The following is a 19,832-nucleotide window of genomic DNA, read 5'->3' on the forward strand; positions in this document are numbered from 1 at the left end:
TTGCCCATAGCACTTGACGATGCGTTGAGTTTCTCATTGTGGACGGTCCGCAACTGACTGTTGGGTTACTATACGTACGGCAGAAGAACTTCAGTTTGGCCTAGTTGGTGTTTACTGCATATCCTGTGGACCGCAAATAAAGACGGGGACAGGGGAAGAGAACACAAAAACAGCACGGGCGGTAAGTTACCGCCCGTGTTGTTTTTGTGTTCTCTTCCGCTGTCCCCGTCTTTATTTGCGGTCAATATGATATGCAGTATACGTACGACGTCATAACAAAACAGTAAATGTATCTAAGTCACTTCAAATGTGTCTCCCCTCGATTAGAAGACTGGCGCTTCACTTCTCTTCGTGCTCCCAAAGGAGGAACAAGAACAGTATGCGTGAAGCACCCCGCGCCGGCGAACTACACGTCAGGGAGTCACGTATGTGCATGCGTAGAAAAGGAGCGACGCCTCAGTACCTGCTTGTGGGCCGGACAAATCGAACGATGCCAAAGGCACCAAACGAAATACGGAAATGGGAGCAAAGTGTTACTTGAGTGGGAGTTCTATAGGTCAGCCGATAAAGAACGCAATCACGTAAATGCATGCACTTAGGCCGCGTGTGCCTTTGCGGCACGATGTCGTCTGCGCAGTCTCCGAGCACGCCTCCATGCGCTTCCTCTTCAGTGCCACGTTATTTTGAAACGCAGTGCAAAATGATATAGTAAACGGGTGCCCGAGATTAGGCGTATGCACGCTCTGCAAAGGGCCCCTCACCAATTTTGGGCACTGCAAACGGGCAAGCGCGATCCATGAGGCACACGATCACGTGTGCCGAGCGTCGGAACCGCTATGTACACGGCTCGAAAAACAGCTGAAATTTCAAACGAGAGCCCGCGCGCACTTCCTCTCGAGGGGATCACGCTTCCGGTCGCAGAATCAAGGTCACACGCATAAGCACGCCTACGTCAGACGCGTTACCTGCAACCTCGCCGATTTTGGCACGTGACTCCGGTAAATCATTCGATGCGGAATACGCCAAACCGCCCCTGGAAGTGCGCCGCGTAGCTAATGAACGAAGAAAAAGAGACATAACTGGCGGGGCTCGTGACGTCAAAATGAGGCCGCCCTGGATCCGGTATGGGAAAATCGCATGCAGGGAAGGAATATGGTCGATCGCGGCGCCTAGTAGAGGCAAAGGGAGATAGTGTATATTGCCAGTGAAGCTCTATCAACATGCATGTCCGTAAAATTCTGTGCTAACGTTTTTTTTTTTCGGCAGCGTACTAAACGCCCGCTAATGAGAAATATATATATATATATATATATATATATATATATATATATATATAGCCTCTAGTGAGTGAGTGAGTGAGTGAGTGAGTGAATAAACTTTATTGTAGGTCCGGCGAGGACGCGAACTCGTCGCGCACCCGGCTAGTCCCACGTCGGGACCGGCAGGTCTAGCCCACCGGCCCGGTCGCGGGCACGCTGGACGGCCAGGATTTGCTTTTCTAGAGCGGGGCTACGCAAAAGCGAGTCCCACTCCTCCTTGATGAACTTTCAATCCACTGGTTTCCAGCTCACGTAGGGTCGGTCGAGGGTGCTCCCCCGAACCTCAATGAGTCTGCTCACGAGGCTGCGCGTGACCTCACCGACCGCGCTTCCTCTACAAGAAGCACCGACTCCCCTCCTCCCTACGGCCACAGGGACGCTCCCGCTACTCACAACGAGCTTATTAAATTCTTCTACATGTCTAGAAGGGTCTTTCCACCCCCTCACCCCAAGTTGAATAGGGCGCAAGCCGTTTCGCTTAGGCTTCTGCAGACCAGTACGTATCCGTGTCTGTCCGTTCTCCACGAGGCTTACCCGGACGTGTATCGCGACGACGCCTGCCCCTCCTGCGGCCAGACCTCCACTCTAGCGCACATGCTGTGGGAGTGTGGGTCGACATACCCCAAGTGAAAGACGCACAATGCTAACCTCGGTGTAGTTATGCACGTGGCGGTAATAGCCCAGCACTTGGTCCGTGCCCAGTCGCCAGGGCAGCCTCGGCGTGGTGGCGTACTCCATTTGGCCTTTCCAGTTCAGCGTCTTCATGAAACGCTCCACGGAACTGAAGGGAGTAATCAGGTCCTTTTGGCCTCCGTACACCAGCACCTGCAACGGTTACGACACGCACCAGCTATATACTCATCAGGGGGGCACCGCTTGGTCCTCTTCTCGTCGGCTGTGCAGTCGAAAGCTTCTAATAAAAAGCCACTGTGAATCACTAAATCATGGATGATTTGTTGTGTTCCAACAGAATCAATAGCGTCGCCGCCGCTGAACTGCGATGTGCTTATGGAGCGCCAGTCAACATAATAATAATAGTAATAATAATAATAATCATTCAGTCATTCATTCATTAACTTACCGTGCCCAGGAACAACCCCAAGGTCTGAATGCTGGAGCACGCGAACATTAAAAACCAAAAGGAAAGCACTCCAGGGGAATTTAAGCAAACAAAGAAAACAGAATGAGTAAAAAGAACAAGTGTAGTAATAATAATAATAATAATAATAATAATAATAATAATAATAATAATAATAATAATAATAATAATAATAATAATCGTTAACGAAAAAGGGAGACCGCAAGGGAGGGCCGTACTCCGCAGTAGATATGGTGGTATAAATAAATAAATAAATAAATAGATTAGTGGCTTCATTCACTAAGTTTATAAACATTGCTGAACATGCTTGGTGCGTTCCTTTGCGAGTGTAGGGTGCACGATCTTTGCAGCGAAGTGACCTGTATAGCGAAGGATTTTGGAGGTCCCTAGTGCTTCGTTATATGGGCTCTAGACTGTATTATATATTTCAACTAGGAGTGTAAGGATAAGTGCGCGATTATGCTATACAGTGGATTGATTTTGTTTATTTGCGATGTTATGATTGTACGGAGGAGAAAGTTGGCAGGACCAGTGCGCTTTGTGTGCATTTAGTAACGGGTAGAAGTATGTGTACTCAATAAACGAAACGCGTAATGTTCGAGGCATTCTGCGTGAATTATTCTCGCTCCAGTAATCGGCTGATGTGGCGCACGGCGGCCAGCACTTAATATATAAGCATACATGTCCTGTTGACATTTCTATAAGGTATCGTGGAGGCTCTTTTTTTCTTTTTTTAATTGCGAGTTCCGCTTTTCAGGCTCAAGCTTTACCTCACGTTTTATATCCACTCTTGTGGTCTACAAAACGGCCATCCGCAGCATGCAGCCTCATAACGTCACACCAGTGAATTACTGCAGAACCGCTAAAACATTAAACATAGTGAGGGGTTGGTCGAGAAGCGCCAATTTGATAGTGGAACGAAAAACGTGATTATAGTTATCAATTTGGAGCGGCAATCTGGAACGTTATGATGGATGATCGGATGCTTTCGTACGCATTGTATTTCAGAAACGAATCGGCTCTACGCCAACATTCGACGACGTCAGCTTTTGCGAGGCCACGGGGATGTCAAGAAATGGAACAGTGGTATTTTGACGCCGCTTCAGGATTTCTAATACGATGTGGGCAGCGGATCACAAAGCGATGCCGATATAAATTTGCTAACGGGCGGAGCGAGCACGGTTGGAAAGCCTAAGTTCGACATAACGTGCCACCGCATTTTTTTTTTCAGAAATCGGCAGAACTCCTGTTGTCTCGAAGAAAGGAGAACTGACGTCGCCAAGCTGCTTGAATAAATTATTAAAAGCGTGAAGCCACGCACCCCATTTTTTCACAAGCTTCGTAAGTAAGGCTTTGTGAACGCGACACTCGCGTTCGGGCCGGAACATCAAGCGTTAAAAAAAAAAATTTCACTGACAAGAGACACCACGCCCGATCTAACATTAGTGAAGAACGCAAGAGGAGCGAGTTGGAATAACACGTTCGAAGACCTTGGTAGTGACCACAGAATTCTCGAAACGAAATTATTGGAGAATTTAAAGGTCAAACCCAACAAAACCTTCAAATGGACGGACTGGGACCAGTTCCGTAAGAATCGAGCCGGAATGACGCACGCGCCCATCACAGACATTTAACAATGGGCCGAAAAAGTAATGGCTGACGTCAATAAAGTAACAAAGACCGTGACGCCGGAACTTCCCGTCGAGAAGATCGACAGCCGCCTGGTGCACATGTGGGAGGCCAAACGATCGCTTCAAGCCAGGTAGCAGAAACAAAGACACAATAGGAAGTTGAGGAAACGCATAGCGTTACTCAACAAACAAATAGAAGAACACTGCAAAACTATTAGCAAACAACAATGGGATGAGATCTGCAACGAGATGGACGGACAGATTGGCACCGGTCACACATGGCGCCTTCTCCGACACCTGCTAGACCCGACCAAGACCAAGGCAACACATAGGGTAACCATGCGCAAGCTAATACACACACACCAAAGACGAGGAAGAAATCCTTTCCGAACTCTGCGGCAGATACGCCCCTCACAGCCCGACTATTCAACACGGGAATACATGGGAAATCCCCATTTCTCTCTGGACAGAGACTTTGGCGAGGCGGAAATCCGGGCCGCTTTGCAAAAGCTCAACAGCAAGTCGGCCCCGGTACCGGACGGCGTAACTAATAAGACCCTTCGTAACTTGGACAACGAGACCATCTCCGAACTGACCAAGTACATTAACGATTGCTGGACCCGAGGATGCATCCCCGACCAGTGGAAAAGAGCAAAAATGGTGCTCATCCCCAAACCAGGGAAACCCCCAGATCTGGCCAACTTTCGACCAATATCCCTTACGTCGTGCGTCGGCAAGTTGATGGAGCACGCCTTCCTCAACCAAATCAACGCACACTTAGACGACGTGGAAGCGTATCCAGACACCATGCTCGGGTTTCGAGCTCATCTCTCATTATGATCGGCCTCCCCGAGCGCCTCAACGCCATCGAGGGAGTGCATCACACAATATACGCGGACGACGTTACGATCTGGGTGTCCGAGGGAAGCGACGGAGAAATCGAACAGCGATTACAGACCGCGGTCGAGGTGGTGGAAGAGTACCTCGTCGGAACCAGAAAAATCGGAACTCCTCCTTTACCGCCGGACTCTTAGGGGAAGACCCCCCAAGGCTTACATCCAGCATGCTGCATACGAAGAAATTTGTATACGCACCAAATACGGACAAGAAATACCCAGGGTGAAGCAGATTAAGGTGCTCGGACTCACCATAGAATCGAACGGCAACAACGGAGAAACGGTCAGGCATTTGGAGACTAAGATCACGAACACGATGAGGCTCATCAGAAGAATCACCAACAGAGATCAGGGTATGAGGGAGGCCAACGTCGTCAGACTCATACACTCCTTCGTTATTAGCCACATTACTTATGTGGCCGCCTACCACAACTGGTACGCGGCCGAATATGCCAAACTGAACACCCTCATTAGAAGAGCACACAAGATGGCACTGGGCCTTCCAGACAGCACCAGCACGGAACTTCTGCTACAGATGGGCGTCCACAACACGCTTGAAGAGTTAATTGAGGCACACCAAATCTCGCAACTCGAAAGACTAGCGAAGACGCGAACGGGCAGGAGCATCCTGGACAAACTCGGGATAAGTTATCACAAGCAGCACGGCGACAAGACATCCCTTCCAAGCGCGATCAGGGAAAAGCTGCAGGTGGCTCATATACCCAAGAACATAAACCCCGAATTCAATCAGGGTCGAAGGGAGAGTAGAGCCAAGGCTTTACTCCAAGCCTTCGGTAGGGACAAGGAAGCGCTCTACGTAGACGCGGCAGAATACGAGGATCGACGTGCTTTTGCAGCGGCCGTCCTCAATACCGAGAAACAATTGGTCAGTTCTTGTAGCATACGTGTAAAAAACCCCGGGGTAGCGGAAGAGGTGGCGATAGCCCTAGCCATCGTTAACGTACCCCAGTTGTAGATATGTACTCAGTGACTCGCAGACGGCGGTCAGAACTATGCACAAGGCAGAATTTCGCCGAAGGCTGAGGCTGTATACTCAAAGCCAACGCGAACTATGTCACCTCCGAGGAGACGGAGGAAAGACACATTATATGGTTCCCAGCTCACACGTCCCCCGACACCCCCTTACCCAACCTCAACGAGGAGGTCCACCGCGTAGCGCGAGGTCTCACGTTCCGCGCCCGCGAAGAAGGATCCTCTCTTGGGGTTGGAAATCCAACGGAGGCATGAACAGAGAGGGACAGAATGACCAGATACTGTGATATTACAAAATTTTATCAAAACTCAAGGCGGGTTTATCCGCCCCCTAACTCGACTCGACACTCGACAGGGCCCAAGCGGTAGACTGGAGGCAGCTACAAAGACCTTCCCCAACCCCGTCCATCTCAGGAGGATATATCCGGACATCTACTCAGATGATAACTGCAAACTATGCAGCAGGGCTCACTCATCTCTTAGACACATTCTCCGGGAATGTGAGGTTATATGCAAAGAAAATGCAGTTTCCCCAGATGAAGCTGCGGCGCGATGGACGGCCGCGTTGCGCAGCTCAAACCTCGAAAATCAACTATGGGCCATCCAGCAAGCCCGTGAGGCGGCAAGGAGACAGGATCTCCGGACCTCCTCGGGGGCGGCCTAGGCCCAGGCCATGCATTTGCCGGATTGTTAATAAAGTTGTTACCACCACCACCACTACGGCCGGCGTCAGTTTTGTGTTCTTCATGTTTTTTTTCCAACTGAACTGAGTAGCGCTATCAAAGGACGAGTACCGATGATACTGCTTGCGCTGTTCAAATAACTATGGATTACCAACGTGCCCCATTCGTGTATATTCTTCCGGAGCAGACGAAATTTCAACAGACCCTCAACATCAACAGCGCATTCCTCCACCTATATATTGAATAATTCAGTGTCCATACGCATTGATATGTCGGCTAATCCTCCTGATACGCCCCTAGCATGCTGACTGTCCTGGAAAGGCTGCGTCGCCGGAAGAAGCTTTCTTGCGAAATACGAAGCTTTCTAAGCTTTCTTACAAACAAGAAGCTTTCTTTCTAAGGAATCCGTACCGGTTTCCTTTGTACGTCCGTGCTACACTGACACGTGCACCTGTAACTATAGACATTCACGCGCTTCCTTTGTGTCTGCCCGCGCTATAGTGTCAAGAGGCGAGCGAGTTGCTCTGTGGTTGAGAGACTGAAAAAAAAAAACGTCCACTATATCTGATGAGTTGGACACCAGGGACAATCTGACAACTTATAACGATCTCGTTAAGACCTTTTACCTCAGTCGCCGAACCTTCCCCCGCCTCACCCCAAGTTCAGCCGGGCGCAAGCTACCACCCTGCGTCTGCTACAAACAAACACGTACCCTCCACCCGCCCGCCTCCACCTTATATTTCCAGATGTCTACACTACCCCCAGCTGCCGGTGCTGTGGCATTCACCCGGCTACGCTTCCGCAAATGCTGTGGGAGTGCCCAGCACAGTACACACAGACTAACACCACGACTCTCTTGTCGAGGTTTCATGAGGCTCTGCGGAGCTCCGCCCTCGACGACTCAGCACGCACGTGAGGCGGCGGCGAGGCAAGCCCTTGACGTCCCTTCATGGGAGGCTTAGGCTCGGCCATGATAAAGTGCTGGTTGTACAATAAAAGTTTATTCCTCCTCCTATATCTAAACAAAAGAGTGATAGGCTATATAACCAACGTGTTACAGCGAAACTTGCGAGCTCTCGAGGACTTTCCTGACAACGGGTGCTGCATGGATGCTGCATGGATGCTTCTGCTGTTGCCGAACACCTAACACTTAAAAAAGAAGGAAATATCGTGCAGAACTAATCTCACGACGAATGCCGGGGCGCTAATGCGATTAGCATTGATGCAATCTAGCGACACACCGCATTGCCGCCGCAGAGAAGTGTTTCGTATGAGTCGGTGCACGGCAGCTGGATTCATATAGCTCGCGCTTCCGGCCAATTTAACGCGCTGCATCATTCAGCGGCGCTGCCGCGAAGTTGGCGTGTGGATTGTGTAAGTATACATTCAGACAAGCTTGTCTGAATGTTTATGGCGCACGTTCGATTTCGGCCAAGTAGAGGATAAATTTTAAATGATTTTTTCAGCCATTGAAGAGACGGCACATATTACTAAGTGGCACATAGTTACCAAAGAGGGTCGACAAGGAGGCCACAAAGAGTCGACAAAGAGGATCATTGAAGAGCGGCACTGATACCCAGTGAGTGAGTCAGTGAACAAACTTTTATTGGGTCCAGCAAAACGTGATAAAACGCGCACCCGGCTAATCCCATGACGGGACTGACAGATCTAGTCTGCCGGCCCGATCGCGGGAGCGCTGGACGGCCAGGATTTAGTCCTCAAAGACGGGACTTCGCAGGAGCGCGTCCCACTCTTCCTTGGTGAACTTCGGGCCCAGCGACCCTCACTCTCAGAGCATATGAGGCAAAGTAGCAACCTCACCACAGGCCACGCAAGAACAATTCGGATGAATCTCGGGATATATGCTGTTAAGGGACGCCAGATTTGGGTAGGAGTTCGTTTGCAAGAGTCTGAGCGTGACCGCCTGCGGCCTGCTTACCTTGGAGTGAGGTGGCGGGAAAACCCTTCTCTCTAAGTAAAAGAATTTATTAAGTTCATTGTACGTGATAGGAGCGTCTCTGTGTCCGGGGAAAGAGTCGCCCGATCCGAGGGCATCGCGGTCGGTAAAGCCACGCGCAGCCTCGTGAGCAGACTCGTTGAGGTTCAGAGGAACCCTCTCAATCGCGCCGACGTGGGCAGGGAACCAAAGGATGGAGTGTATGGAGGTGTCGCCGTGTTTGGCGCCTTTCAGAATTTGAATTACCTGTCGGGCTACCCGGCCTTTCTGGAATGCTCTGACGGCCACTTTCGAATCGCTATACACCCTTTCTCTCCGACCGTCTTGCATGGTGAGTGCAATGGCCACTTGCTCGGCGACCTCGGGGTTCGTCTTCCGGACGGAAGCACAGTTGATGACTTTGCCCCTCGTGTCCACAACGGAAACCGCAAAAGCCTTGGCGTCTCGGTATGCAGCTGCGTCCACGAAGCTTGCTTCGATCTTGTCCTTGTTTATTTGCTTCAGTATATTCCTTTCGACGACCTGCGTTGTGAACGGGATGAACGTTGCGGGACAAAGGGGCGACCACGCTCTTCTCCCCTATTTCTCTGGGGATTTGCGTGTTTTCAGCCAAGTTCTTGGTGGGTGCGATTCCGATGTCCTCGAGGATACGCCTGCAGGCCGGCTGGTGGACAGCCGAGTTAGCTGGGCCCGTTCCTGATCCTCGGCTATCTCCTCCATGGTGTTGTGCATGCCGAGCCGAAGGAGGTCCTCGGCATGGGTTCTGACGGGCAGCCCGAGGGCTCTCTTGACGAATTTTCTAATGAGGCCATTAAGCTTTTCCCGCTTGGCTCTGAGCCAGTTGTGCATGGCCACCGTGTAGGTGAGGTGACACAGCACAAAGGCGTTGATGAGCCGAATCAGGTTGTCCTCCTTGAGGGCACGATTTCTGTTCGTGACCCTTCGCACGAGGCGAAAAGCATTGTCGGTCTTCGCAATGATCTTGCGCAACGCAGTGCCGTTGCCGCCACCTGATTTGTTGAACATACCCAGGACTCTTGATGGTTTCGACCCTGGGTATCGGGTCACCGCTCCGAGGGAACAGGTGAATGTCACTTTCCGAGACCGGTTTCCAGCCCTTGGGTCTGCCGCCTTTTTCTTTTCTATAAAGCAGAAACTTAGATTTGGTTGGGGAGCATCTGAGTCCGGTGGGTAGCAGGTATTTCTACGTGACGTCTACCGCCTGTTGCATGACGCTTTCCACTTGCCCTTCGCTAGCACCGGTGCACCAGATCGTAATGTCGTCGGCGTAGATGGTGTGTTTGATACCTTCAACTTGGGCCAGATTCCTCGAGAGGCCGACCATGCAAATGTTGAAGAGAGCAGGCGAGATGACCGAGCCTTGCGGCGTGCTCCGTGGGCCCAGGAGCAGCTCGTCGGAGACAAAGTCGCCGATCCGCAGCTTCGCTTTCCTCCCCGTCAGGAATGAACGGACGTAGTTATATAGTCTGGGGCCCAGCTCGAGGTCGAGTCCGAGCAGGGCCCTGGTGTCCCTGGTACTTCCGTCGATGATTTGATGTTGGATCATCTTCCTGGCGTCCTGCGACGAGAGGTCGGCACGGAAGACAATCCTGTTGTGAGTATAGATGTTGTTCTCTTCTAGATATCTGTTCAGTATGTTGAGGACGACGTGCTCCGTCACTTTCCCGACGCAGGAGGTGAGAGGGTTGTCCACGTTCGGAGCCTTGCTCCAAGTCGGCGTCAAAGAGATTCATCATTCATTGAATAGACATGCCCATTCTCGCAACCCCAGTGACCCGTGTCAGCGTGAAAGAGGTTCGTGTAAGAACACACAAATATGGCCACACGCCCACATACCCACTGACCCAAGCTGGTCCGACGGTTGGTCTCGAACCCTGTTGCCTCAGCACGAGCAGCCCGATGCTCTAATCATTTGACCATCGACTACTCAGTGACCCAGGTTGGCGGGAAAACGATGAGAGGCATAGATAGATAAAGTTAACACGCTGAAAGTGCGCGAAGTATACGCGAATAATGCTAATCGCATTAAAAAAGATGATTTATGTACCCAGTGGTGGTATCGTACCTCGGACCTCCAGCATAGAAGTACAATGCTCTGCCCATTTGGCCACAATCGAACGTAAACTTCTATCGTGCCCACTTTGAGATGATTGCCGCGTGTGTCGCATTGCGCATAGCACGGGTGCGCGAGTGCACGCACATGCGCGTGTGCCGGTTTGCTTAATTTGCGCCAAAGACGCAGGAATGAAAATAGGCGAATATACTGCATTTGATTAAACACTTCACAAAAGCTTCGCTTCATACAGATTCCAAGATCTGCGTTGAATCTGCATAATTTTACAGCGAAGCTGTATATGGCTAGCCGATTCGACCGTCCTTCCGTCTGCCGCCTATATGCCGAAAACTCCTTCGGTGCAACCTTATGGGGCATACGCGAAAAAAAAAAGAAGTGACAGCCGCGCGATTGGCTTCGTCAGTAGTGACGCCTTTGCTCTCTGTCGCAGCCGAGCGCGAGCGCAGAAATTCATTTCCGGGTCCGAAATGGGTAGGCCACGCGTCATACGTACTCCTGAGGAGCCGGCAGCTTTCGATCAGCAACGCCGCGGGCAGAAGCGGGAACGAGTTCGTCTACGCCGTGCCGATGCTGCAGCTTAGGCACAAGAACAGGCTCGTGCAGCCGAGCGCCACCAGCAACTGCGTACCGAGGATCTGGAAGACTACCAAGCCGTCGTTTAATGAACCGTCGGCATTAACCCAGTGATAAACACCGGGGCCGCACGTTTCAGCTTCGCTGCATGGTTAACCAGGTATGGAGTGTTAGGGCGGTGATTTTTTTCTTTGCTGAAGTTACTGAGGTCCACCGACTTGCATAATAGAGTTTGAGAACGCTGCCTGCTGTCGCTGCTACCGCTAGACTATATGTACGCGGTTTCCTTCGTCTGCGTTCCTCTTTCCCTTTTGGTACCCCGCCCCTTCCCCAGTGGAGCGTAGTCATGCCGGAACTATCTCCGGTTAACTTCCTTGCCTTTCTATACATCCTCTCTCTCTCTCTCTCTCTCTCTGTGCTGCTTTCAGATGCGATGCCAATTTCTCTTTCTACTAATATTGTTTTCGTGCTGGTGAAACGGGCTCTCTGACAGCCCCCTCGTACGAGTCAATGCTGGCGACAGCCGTACATGAGACACCGTCACCTTGAGGTCCTGGTCGAGGAGGTCGGCCAGCTGGTGCTTGTACGAGACCAGGATGTCGGCGTACATGCTGTGCGTGACGGCGTCGCCGTCGACCATGAACACCAGCCGGCGGCCCACGTGCAGGGCGCGACGCACCTCGGCCCGTTCCACGAACTCCTCGTAGACGGTGAAGATGGCCGGAGAGTACGTGAGGTCCAGGTCGTACGCCTGCCGCAGGCCCGTCAAGTTGCCGAACAGCGTCGTCGACACGGTCGGGTTGCCGTCTGCAACACCCGCCATAGGTTAAGTCATTGTCAAGTCAAGTCATTGTCAGTCAAGTCTCTGGTGCCTTAGAGAACGGTTCACTGTCTTTTGGTGACATATGAAGCAAGTTTTTCAGCACAAAGTCTGTTACTTAGCAGAAATCAGCAAGCGAGGTTTGAACGCAAAGTTCTACAGTGATGACTGATTAATAAATAGGTACCCCTCGTCTATTAAAACGCGGGTAGCAAACGGAACATTTTACGTAGGCTCCACAGTTGCATTTTCAGTGGAAAACCCATACGGCGCAAATTACACAGCAAGCTTCGCTCGTTGTGGTCCCGCGTATTTTGCCACCGTTACATTATGCTTCAGTACTAACTCGCCTAGCTCTCGATGCTGCTTCAGAATATCCTTATGCCATACAAGTATATATTCGCGTAAAGGGCTTCCAACTATACACGAGCGCCAACTGAGAACAGCCAACAGCAGACTCGTCGTGTGCTGTCTGTGCTTGCGCTGAGGACGGCGTGATCTCGCCTTTGCGTGCAGGCAGCACACCCTTTACATGCGTACCGTGTCCTTTCGTCTACGCGATGACTACATATACTCGTCCCATTTCCATTACGAGTATGGGGAATGATAGAACAGCGCTCCCGCGTTAAGCGTACGTTTCATGGACCATTCCCTCCGGCCAATTATACAATACGCACGTCCGCACATTGCAGCAGAAATGTGACGTTCAACAATGGAAACGGTGTATACCAGGCACGCACCCAAGGGGGGGGGGGGGAGCCGGGGGGGCCCTGGCCCTCCCCCGAAATTAAGCGCCATACCCCCCCCCCTCCGCCCCCTACCCGCCCACGCCACTACCCTCACACACATTCCTGAAGCGCCGACAAATCAATCTACTCGGCGGTCAACATTTTGCTGCCTTTTACAGCGAAAGCAGTGTATGACTAACTTCCGTTGTTTGTTTTTTTCGGCGTCCGTTAACAGAAGAACTCATCATGTGGGGCAATCCTGGTGATAGTACAGAAAGGGTCCAATATCAGTGGCACATACCCCTGTAGACTCGGGAACCTGTAACGCGCCCTTCGGAATCTTCGGGATGGGCCCACGTATGGGGAGCGCTTAACGCCTGCTTCACCTCCGCCGCGGGTGGGCCCGGTAATGCAATATCTTCGGCATCGGCCTACGTATGGGGTGTTGTTAATGCCTGCTTCACCTCCACCGCGGGTCGGCCTGGCATTTCACTACCTTCGGGATGGACCCACGTACGGCGAGCGCTTAACGCCTGCTTCACCTTTGCCACGGGTCGGCCCGATATTGCACTATCTTCACGCCGACCCACAGCGGATGTGAAACACTTTGCTTTTCGTTTGAGAGCTTTGACTGTTAGCTTTCGCTGCCATTCCATCTTGACAAAGTAGAATAGTTGTCAATTTTTTTCACTCCTTCTGGATGGCGGTAGTTATCGGCATCTTCTGGGGTGTGGAGGCCAGTTTTCTCATCGATTCGGTGACCGCGCGATTAACCCAAGATCAATTCAGTTGTCACCATCTATTGCAGCAGGCAGGGCATAGTTTATTGTTTTAATTATAGTATTTTATTTATAACGCCCAGCGCAATTTTTATTTCACCATCTATTCAACGATCACGCGCAACGCTGTTGCTTCGTTAGTTCAACCTTCTTTGTTTAGACTGATCCAGGGGCCAGGAAAGGGATTCGGTTCATAGCCAGCTGGGCTGTATGCTTGTGGAACGAGTTGCGACAATTGCGTTTAACTTTTCCTTTTGCTTCATTATTTCCTCGAGTGACGGCTCGCCGCGACGCTGGCAGATCCTCGGAACCACATATCCGCGATATGGGTTATATAAGGGGGGAAATAAAATATTGCGAAACAGCGTCCAACTTCAGACATTGCAATAACCGTTCAAACCATAAGCAATATGACTGTCACCCGTTACCCCGGCTGGTTTTTCCCAAATTGTACAGTGCTTTTCGAGCAAAATTGGCAACTGGAAACAAGAGTCGCAAGGAGATGAGACATTAAGCTGTCTACTAAGGGACAAAGCCAAGGTGACAGCCAAACAGGGAGGAAAAGCGAAAACTGTTTGTAAAAATATTTATTAACCAACATCTTTTTATTTAGAAAGGAAGTAGAGAAAACGCTGGCGGATGTGGAGAATAATTCCGTGTGTTTTGAATGACGCTTCTACAGTTATCAGTCGAGCCGCCTGACGTAGCCACTTCCCTGTTGTGCTAATGGGGATGTTTTTCTAACCTTCCGTGGTGGGCGCAGTATGTCTAGAACCGCAGAGTCCTGCTCTCTACGCGGTTTTACGGGACTCGTGACCACGCATCGTTACGTAACTTCCCAAATAACAACACGAGTCGGTTTCGGCACTTGGTAGAGCAGTAAACGAGGGATCCAAAAGAACTGTGATTGTTGCAAAAATAATCATTTCTCTGTAATTCTTCCAGAGCTAATTCAAAAAACGCTACTAGAAATCTTTATTTAGCACTTTCCCTTGTTAGCTTGTTCTCGGCAAGGTTCTTCCTGCCCATCTTTCATGCGCGAGTCAATTTGATGTGGTTCGCTGTTTGCCAAGTAAAGAAGAGGTGTATCTCACAGGCGTACCTGTGAGATACACGTTATTTCAATTCTCTTTTGCGGGTTTACTGGTATTTACGGCGAATGGTGAGATTATTCACATTTGTACTAGTAAAAGTACCCTCCCCCTCATTTGCATAGAAAAGTTACCTTTGGGTTGGCCCCCCCCCCCCACGAAAAAGGATCCTGCGTACGTGCCTGGTGTATACCAACTCGCAAATAATGGCGTTTTGATACCTATCGCGGTGTTCTGCGTTAGCAAAAGAGTTGCTCTCATTGGCTAACACTGGCTAACGGGAAAGAGGTGTACGTGCGGGGAGGAAGCCTGCCACCAGGCCGAAGTGCGTCGAATAATGTTGCCCGGAAGAAAAATTGGTTACGCGCGTATAGTGTCGAAGGCTATACGTAAACGCGCATCGCGTATTTTCAGCAATATCTGCTTAAAGGCACAGCTCTGGGAGTGCGTGACTTCCACTTTTCTCGGCCTTCTGGTCTTTCTTCTCTTCTTTATTTTGACAGTCACCGCGCGAATGCAGGCGTACGTGTCGTTGTTGTTGTTGTTGTAGCCTGTGATGCGTGTGATGCGTGTGGCTCCTACCCACGATGGGGGATTGGCCAAGAAATGGGTGGATTATTCGAAATTATTATGGAGCATAAATTCCCTAATAGCTATTGAAATAGCATTGAATAGCGCAGAATTACATGTTAAATAAAATCAGGAAGGTCAATTGAATGATTAATACTTAATTTACGTGTCCCTGTCCTCCCATTTCCTCTTCGTTCTTTCTTTTTCTTTTCTCCTGATTTTTCTCCTCTTCCTCCTCCCACCGTCTCTCTCTCTCTCTCTCTCAAACACACACACACACACACACACACACACACACGCACGCACACAATTTCCTTTTTCTTAGCCTAGCCCGACTCGCCGGTCACGAAATCGCCTGTGCATACGCGAGCGCCCGCACGTCGCATACGCCCCCGACCACTCGGGGACGAAGAGCCCCACGCTAAACAGACCCCACCTAGACGTTGAGCGTTTGAGACTGTCGTTGTGACGCGACCGCGGCCAGTTACCTGGGCGTTCCTGAGAAGGGGCCCGACAGCGCGTAGTTCGACGCCTGGGAACAAAGGGTACTTCCCGCACCGCGCTCGTCGAAACGTTGAAACCGCGTCCTTCGCCGGAACCCCCTCATATCGTCATAACGACGATGGCCATTGAGCGCTAGCTGCCCCGGGGGTCGCGCAGGGTATAGACGACGCGGTCTTTCGGAACGGCTTCGTTCCCGTTTCTCGCAAACGATTTGACTCCGTTGGCGTTGACCACTGCAGCCCTAGGAGAATTACCGGATATATTTTGCGCTTTTCTGGAGCCGGTTGCAGCTGCTTATGCACCCCGCCGCTCTCACACAAACGGTGCGCGAGCACACGCGGTCCCGACAAACGGCTCGCGCGCGGAACTATACTAGCTATACCATATACTATATACTATACTACTATAATAGCTATACTAGCTATACTAACTATATTTTCACGTTTTCCTTATTCGTTATCTTCCTACTTCCACTAATTGTGTCCGCTTTTCTCGGCCGACGTTCAGACGTCAGCCATTGGCCAAGCATTTACGGTGCGGCCAGGCGTAATATTATTCTCCCCTCTCTCTTCTAACGACCACAAATAAAAACAGAACTATTTGCACTGCTGGACGATCGGCGAGCGCAATCGTAGTCGGAGACTGTAATCGACCTTTCCGACTACCGTTTTCTTTGTGTGCGTTTCGCCGTAACCCTTAAACCCCTTGATCAATCGTTTCTTTCACTCTCTTAATATATCTCAGGAGGAAGCATAGCACCTAAGCAAGTAACCCTATACAGGGTGTTTCAGCGAACACTTTCAAAAATCTTTAAAAGCTTCCTGTGGCAGATATCATAATTCTAGTTCATGGGCTGGTCTACTCGAAGCGGCGGACAATACTTACACAAAAAAATTGAGATGCAAAATATACTAATTATTAAGAAGTCACTAATTAAGTTTTTAACTAATTACATTAGGCCCATATTGCAATTTACAAGTTCTAGCCGTGGAGTTCGCAAGGCGGATCCACTTCGAACGAGTTTTCAAGGTGCCACCAGTTTCGAGATATAAATTCCTCAACTTTGCGGAGAAATGCATTGGCGTTCCAGTTAATTTGCTAACAAAACGACGTTTTACGCAATACAGCACATAAGTAACTGGAACGCCAATGCATTTCCCCGCAAAGTTCGGGAATTTATATACCGAAACTGGTGTCTTCCTGAGGATTCTTCCAAGTGGATGACCCGCCTCGAGAATTCCATTGCTAAAATTTGTAAATGGCAATATGGGTCATAGGATAATTAGCTAAAAGTTAATTAGTGAATTCTTGTTAATTATTCGCTTTTTCATTGCATTTTTTTGTGCAAGTAGTGTACGCCGCTTCGAGTAGACCGGCTCATAAACTAGAATTGCCACGGGCAACCTTTAAAAATTTTTGTAAGTGTTCGCTGAGACACCCTGTATATAGTGACTAACGAAAATTACATCGCTGTTCCACGTTTCTTGAGTTGGCGTCGGCTCTTGTTTCACTCAAGTTAACCAGTGAACGCTGCAATAAACTGGTGTTTCTGTTCGAGGTGAGAAACAAGCAAATATGGTCGCAGCAAAGTGATGGTTCGAAAACCATTCACTGCAATCCACGATGCCTAAATATTCAGACGGCAGAAAGGTGGCAGAGCAGCTAAAGTTCTTTAATCACGGCACCATAAGCCTTTGTGTACGGTTTGGAAATGCGGGATCCGCATTTCCTTTATTTAACGCCGCGAGTCCGTTAGTTCCAAGAGACGAACGGCATGCCCGTTATCAGTATGACAGAGCATTCTCGACATGAAAGTAGCGAGCTCAGCATTTTCAAGAAAAGAAATGCAAGCAAGGCAGATTACGATTATATCGCTGTGTGGCAAATACACACCCCAAAGGGTGCAACTGTTTTTAAGGTTAAGCAAAATTACACCCTTTGGATCTTATCTTGCCACGCAGCGATAATCGTCATCTGTCTTGTCCGCATTTCCTTTATTTAACGCTGCGAGCCCGGTACTTCCAAGTGACGAATGGCATGCCCGTTATCAGCACGACAGCATGACGTGGCGCGCAAGTGAATGACGCTAGGCTGATGTCATATTTACGTACTGCTTGGCATTCGGTGCGAAGCCTCACATTGAGTGACGGGCATTCTGGCCGCTGACTTAGCCAATCAGCGTTCACGTAAACTTGTATGCCTTGTAGTGAGCGATCCAAAATCCAAAACACGGCCTTTCCTCGAGTGAGATAGTTAGGATGTACATTACTCAGTGGACTGCTTCCCCTCTACACACCTCTTAGCGATCCCCGGGCTATCTACATATGAACGACTATAAACGCCGCCCGAATACGAGACTATAAATTGAAATCCGTGACGTCACACTGACGTTACAGCGCAGCGGTTTCGGCACGAAGTTTCTTTTTTTTTTAATATGTGGAACTTTGACCTTCATTTTCTCTTCTAGTAATCAATCCATTAACGTGAAACCAACTGAACTGAAGAGTTTTGATAGAATATTTTATCAGTCTAAGCTGATTTAGTGTTTCTCTTTAGTCTCCCATTACCTCCTTTTAATACGTGTTTTCAAGAACAAAACTTCATCTGCGAGCAAGCGCTGGTGGCGCCGTCTGTCTTCGCCCTCGTCTCTTGCGCTAATGTATATACTCGGTTCCAACGGACCCGTTGCGTGAGCTTGCCCGAACGCAGGCGGCGCACCTATGATGTCCTCCAGGAGGTCCTTGGCGGCCGTGTAGTTCCCGCGGCGGATGAGGCGCCCCACCCGGTTGTACTGCTCCCAGAGCAGCGCCGCCTGGGCGTCCGTCAGAAACCCGGTCTGGTGCAGCAGCTCGCTGTTGTCCAGCTGGTTCTCCGGGTCCACGAACGGGCTGGCCAGGACGAGGCCCTTGAGCCGCGGCAGGGAGTCTTCGTCCCGCATCATGTTCATCATGGTCGCCAGTGCGAGCGCGAACTTGGCTGCAGCGGACAGAAAAGCTCGTGCGTTATACTATTTCCGAATCGAGTCGTACACGAATATTCGAGAGAAGTAGCCTTCGAATATGGAATGGAATATTGAATAGGATATCTAATGTTTTCTAGTTAAGCGACGGGAAATGTAACGTTTGTGTGCAGTACGTCAGGCAGAAATATAAGAATGAAAGAAACAAAGAAAGAAAGAAAGAGGGAAGGAAAGAAGCATATAAGTGAGAAACAACTGTATTGTTATCTGGCAGTCACCTGCAGAGTGCTATTCGCTAGGGAACTGCAAAATGCCTCCGCACAACAGCCGCTGCTCCTTCTGCAGCGTAATCATTCGGAACCGCCCTCACTTCATCACTCTCTCCCTCGAGGTTCCAGTGAGTGTTGTAATCCCTTATATTCCTGCAGGAAAAGCATATTCGACTATTTTTAATAGGGAATTTTCGAATCGAATGCAGCCTGTGCTCTCGGATCTCCTTCTGTGACGTCAAGAATGTATTTTCAACTATGCACAAAACAAATAACCTTGAAACTCGAATCGAATAGTTCTTTCGAATACGAATCTAACAGCAAGAACTATTCGATTCATATTCGAAATTTGGAAATTTGGAATATATGCCCGTCCCTGCTCATTAAACAATAGACTAGGACCATGTTTCAAAACGTCAGCTCATGATAACCGTAAACGCCGGCAGGCTACTACCATCCGTAATCCTCGCCGAATTGGATTGGATAAACTTTATTAAAGGTCCCACAGGACGCGTGTCAGCGCGCAGCGGTCGTCTCCCATGCAGCGACCGGCAGGAAGTACCTGGGGACCGCTGCGCGGGCCTGCCGGCCACAGGCGAATCCGGATCTATGGGTATATCTAATTTTTCCGTAAATCGAAGCAATCAACTTACACGGTTGTAACAACGCGCGACGATGAGTAAAAGAACGACTGCATCAAACGTGCAGGCCGATGACTCATGGCGCATCGAACATTCACTGTGATATACTATGGCTAAACTGCTCTGGAAGTTGGCTTCTTCTGAATATTGGGCTTCCGCGGTGATGAGAGAGAGAGAGAGAGAGAGAGAGAGAGAGAGAGAGAGAGAGAGAGAGAGAGAGAGAGA

General features: G+C 49.9%; 1 protein-coding gene across 1 annotated transcript in view; it reads right to left on the minus strand.

Annotated features, from left to right (window-relative positions):
• Positions 1-19,832, minus strand: part of LOC142570990 (venom serine carboxypeptidase-like) — a 32,944-nt gene that overhangs the window by 655 nt on the left and 12,457 nt on the right. The window contains exons 3-5 of the mRNA XM_075679285.1: positions 18,457-18,714; positions 11,791-12,053; positions 1,968-2,144 (exon numbers count right to left, since the gene is read on the minus strand). Coding sequence (XP_075535400.1) covers positions 1,968-2,144; positions 11,791-12,053; positions 18,457-18,714 — 698 coding nt within the window. The remainder of the gene's footprint in view (positions 1-1,967; positions 2,145-11,790; positions 12,054-18,456; positions 18,715-19,832) is intronic.

This window comes from Dermacentor variabilis, chromosome 2 (assembly GCF_050947875.1).
Source record: "Dermacentor variabilis isolate Ectoservices chromosome 2, ASM5094787v1, whole genome shotgun sequence".
NCBI classification, from domain to species: domain Eukaryota; kingdom Metazoa; phylum Arthropoda; class Arachnida; order Ixodida; family Ixodidae; genus Dermacentor; species Dermacentor variabilis.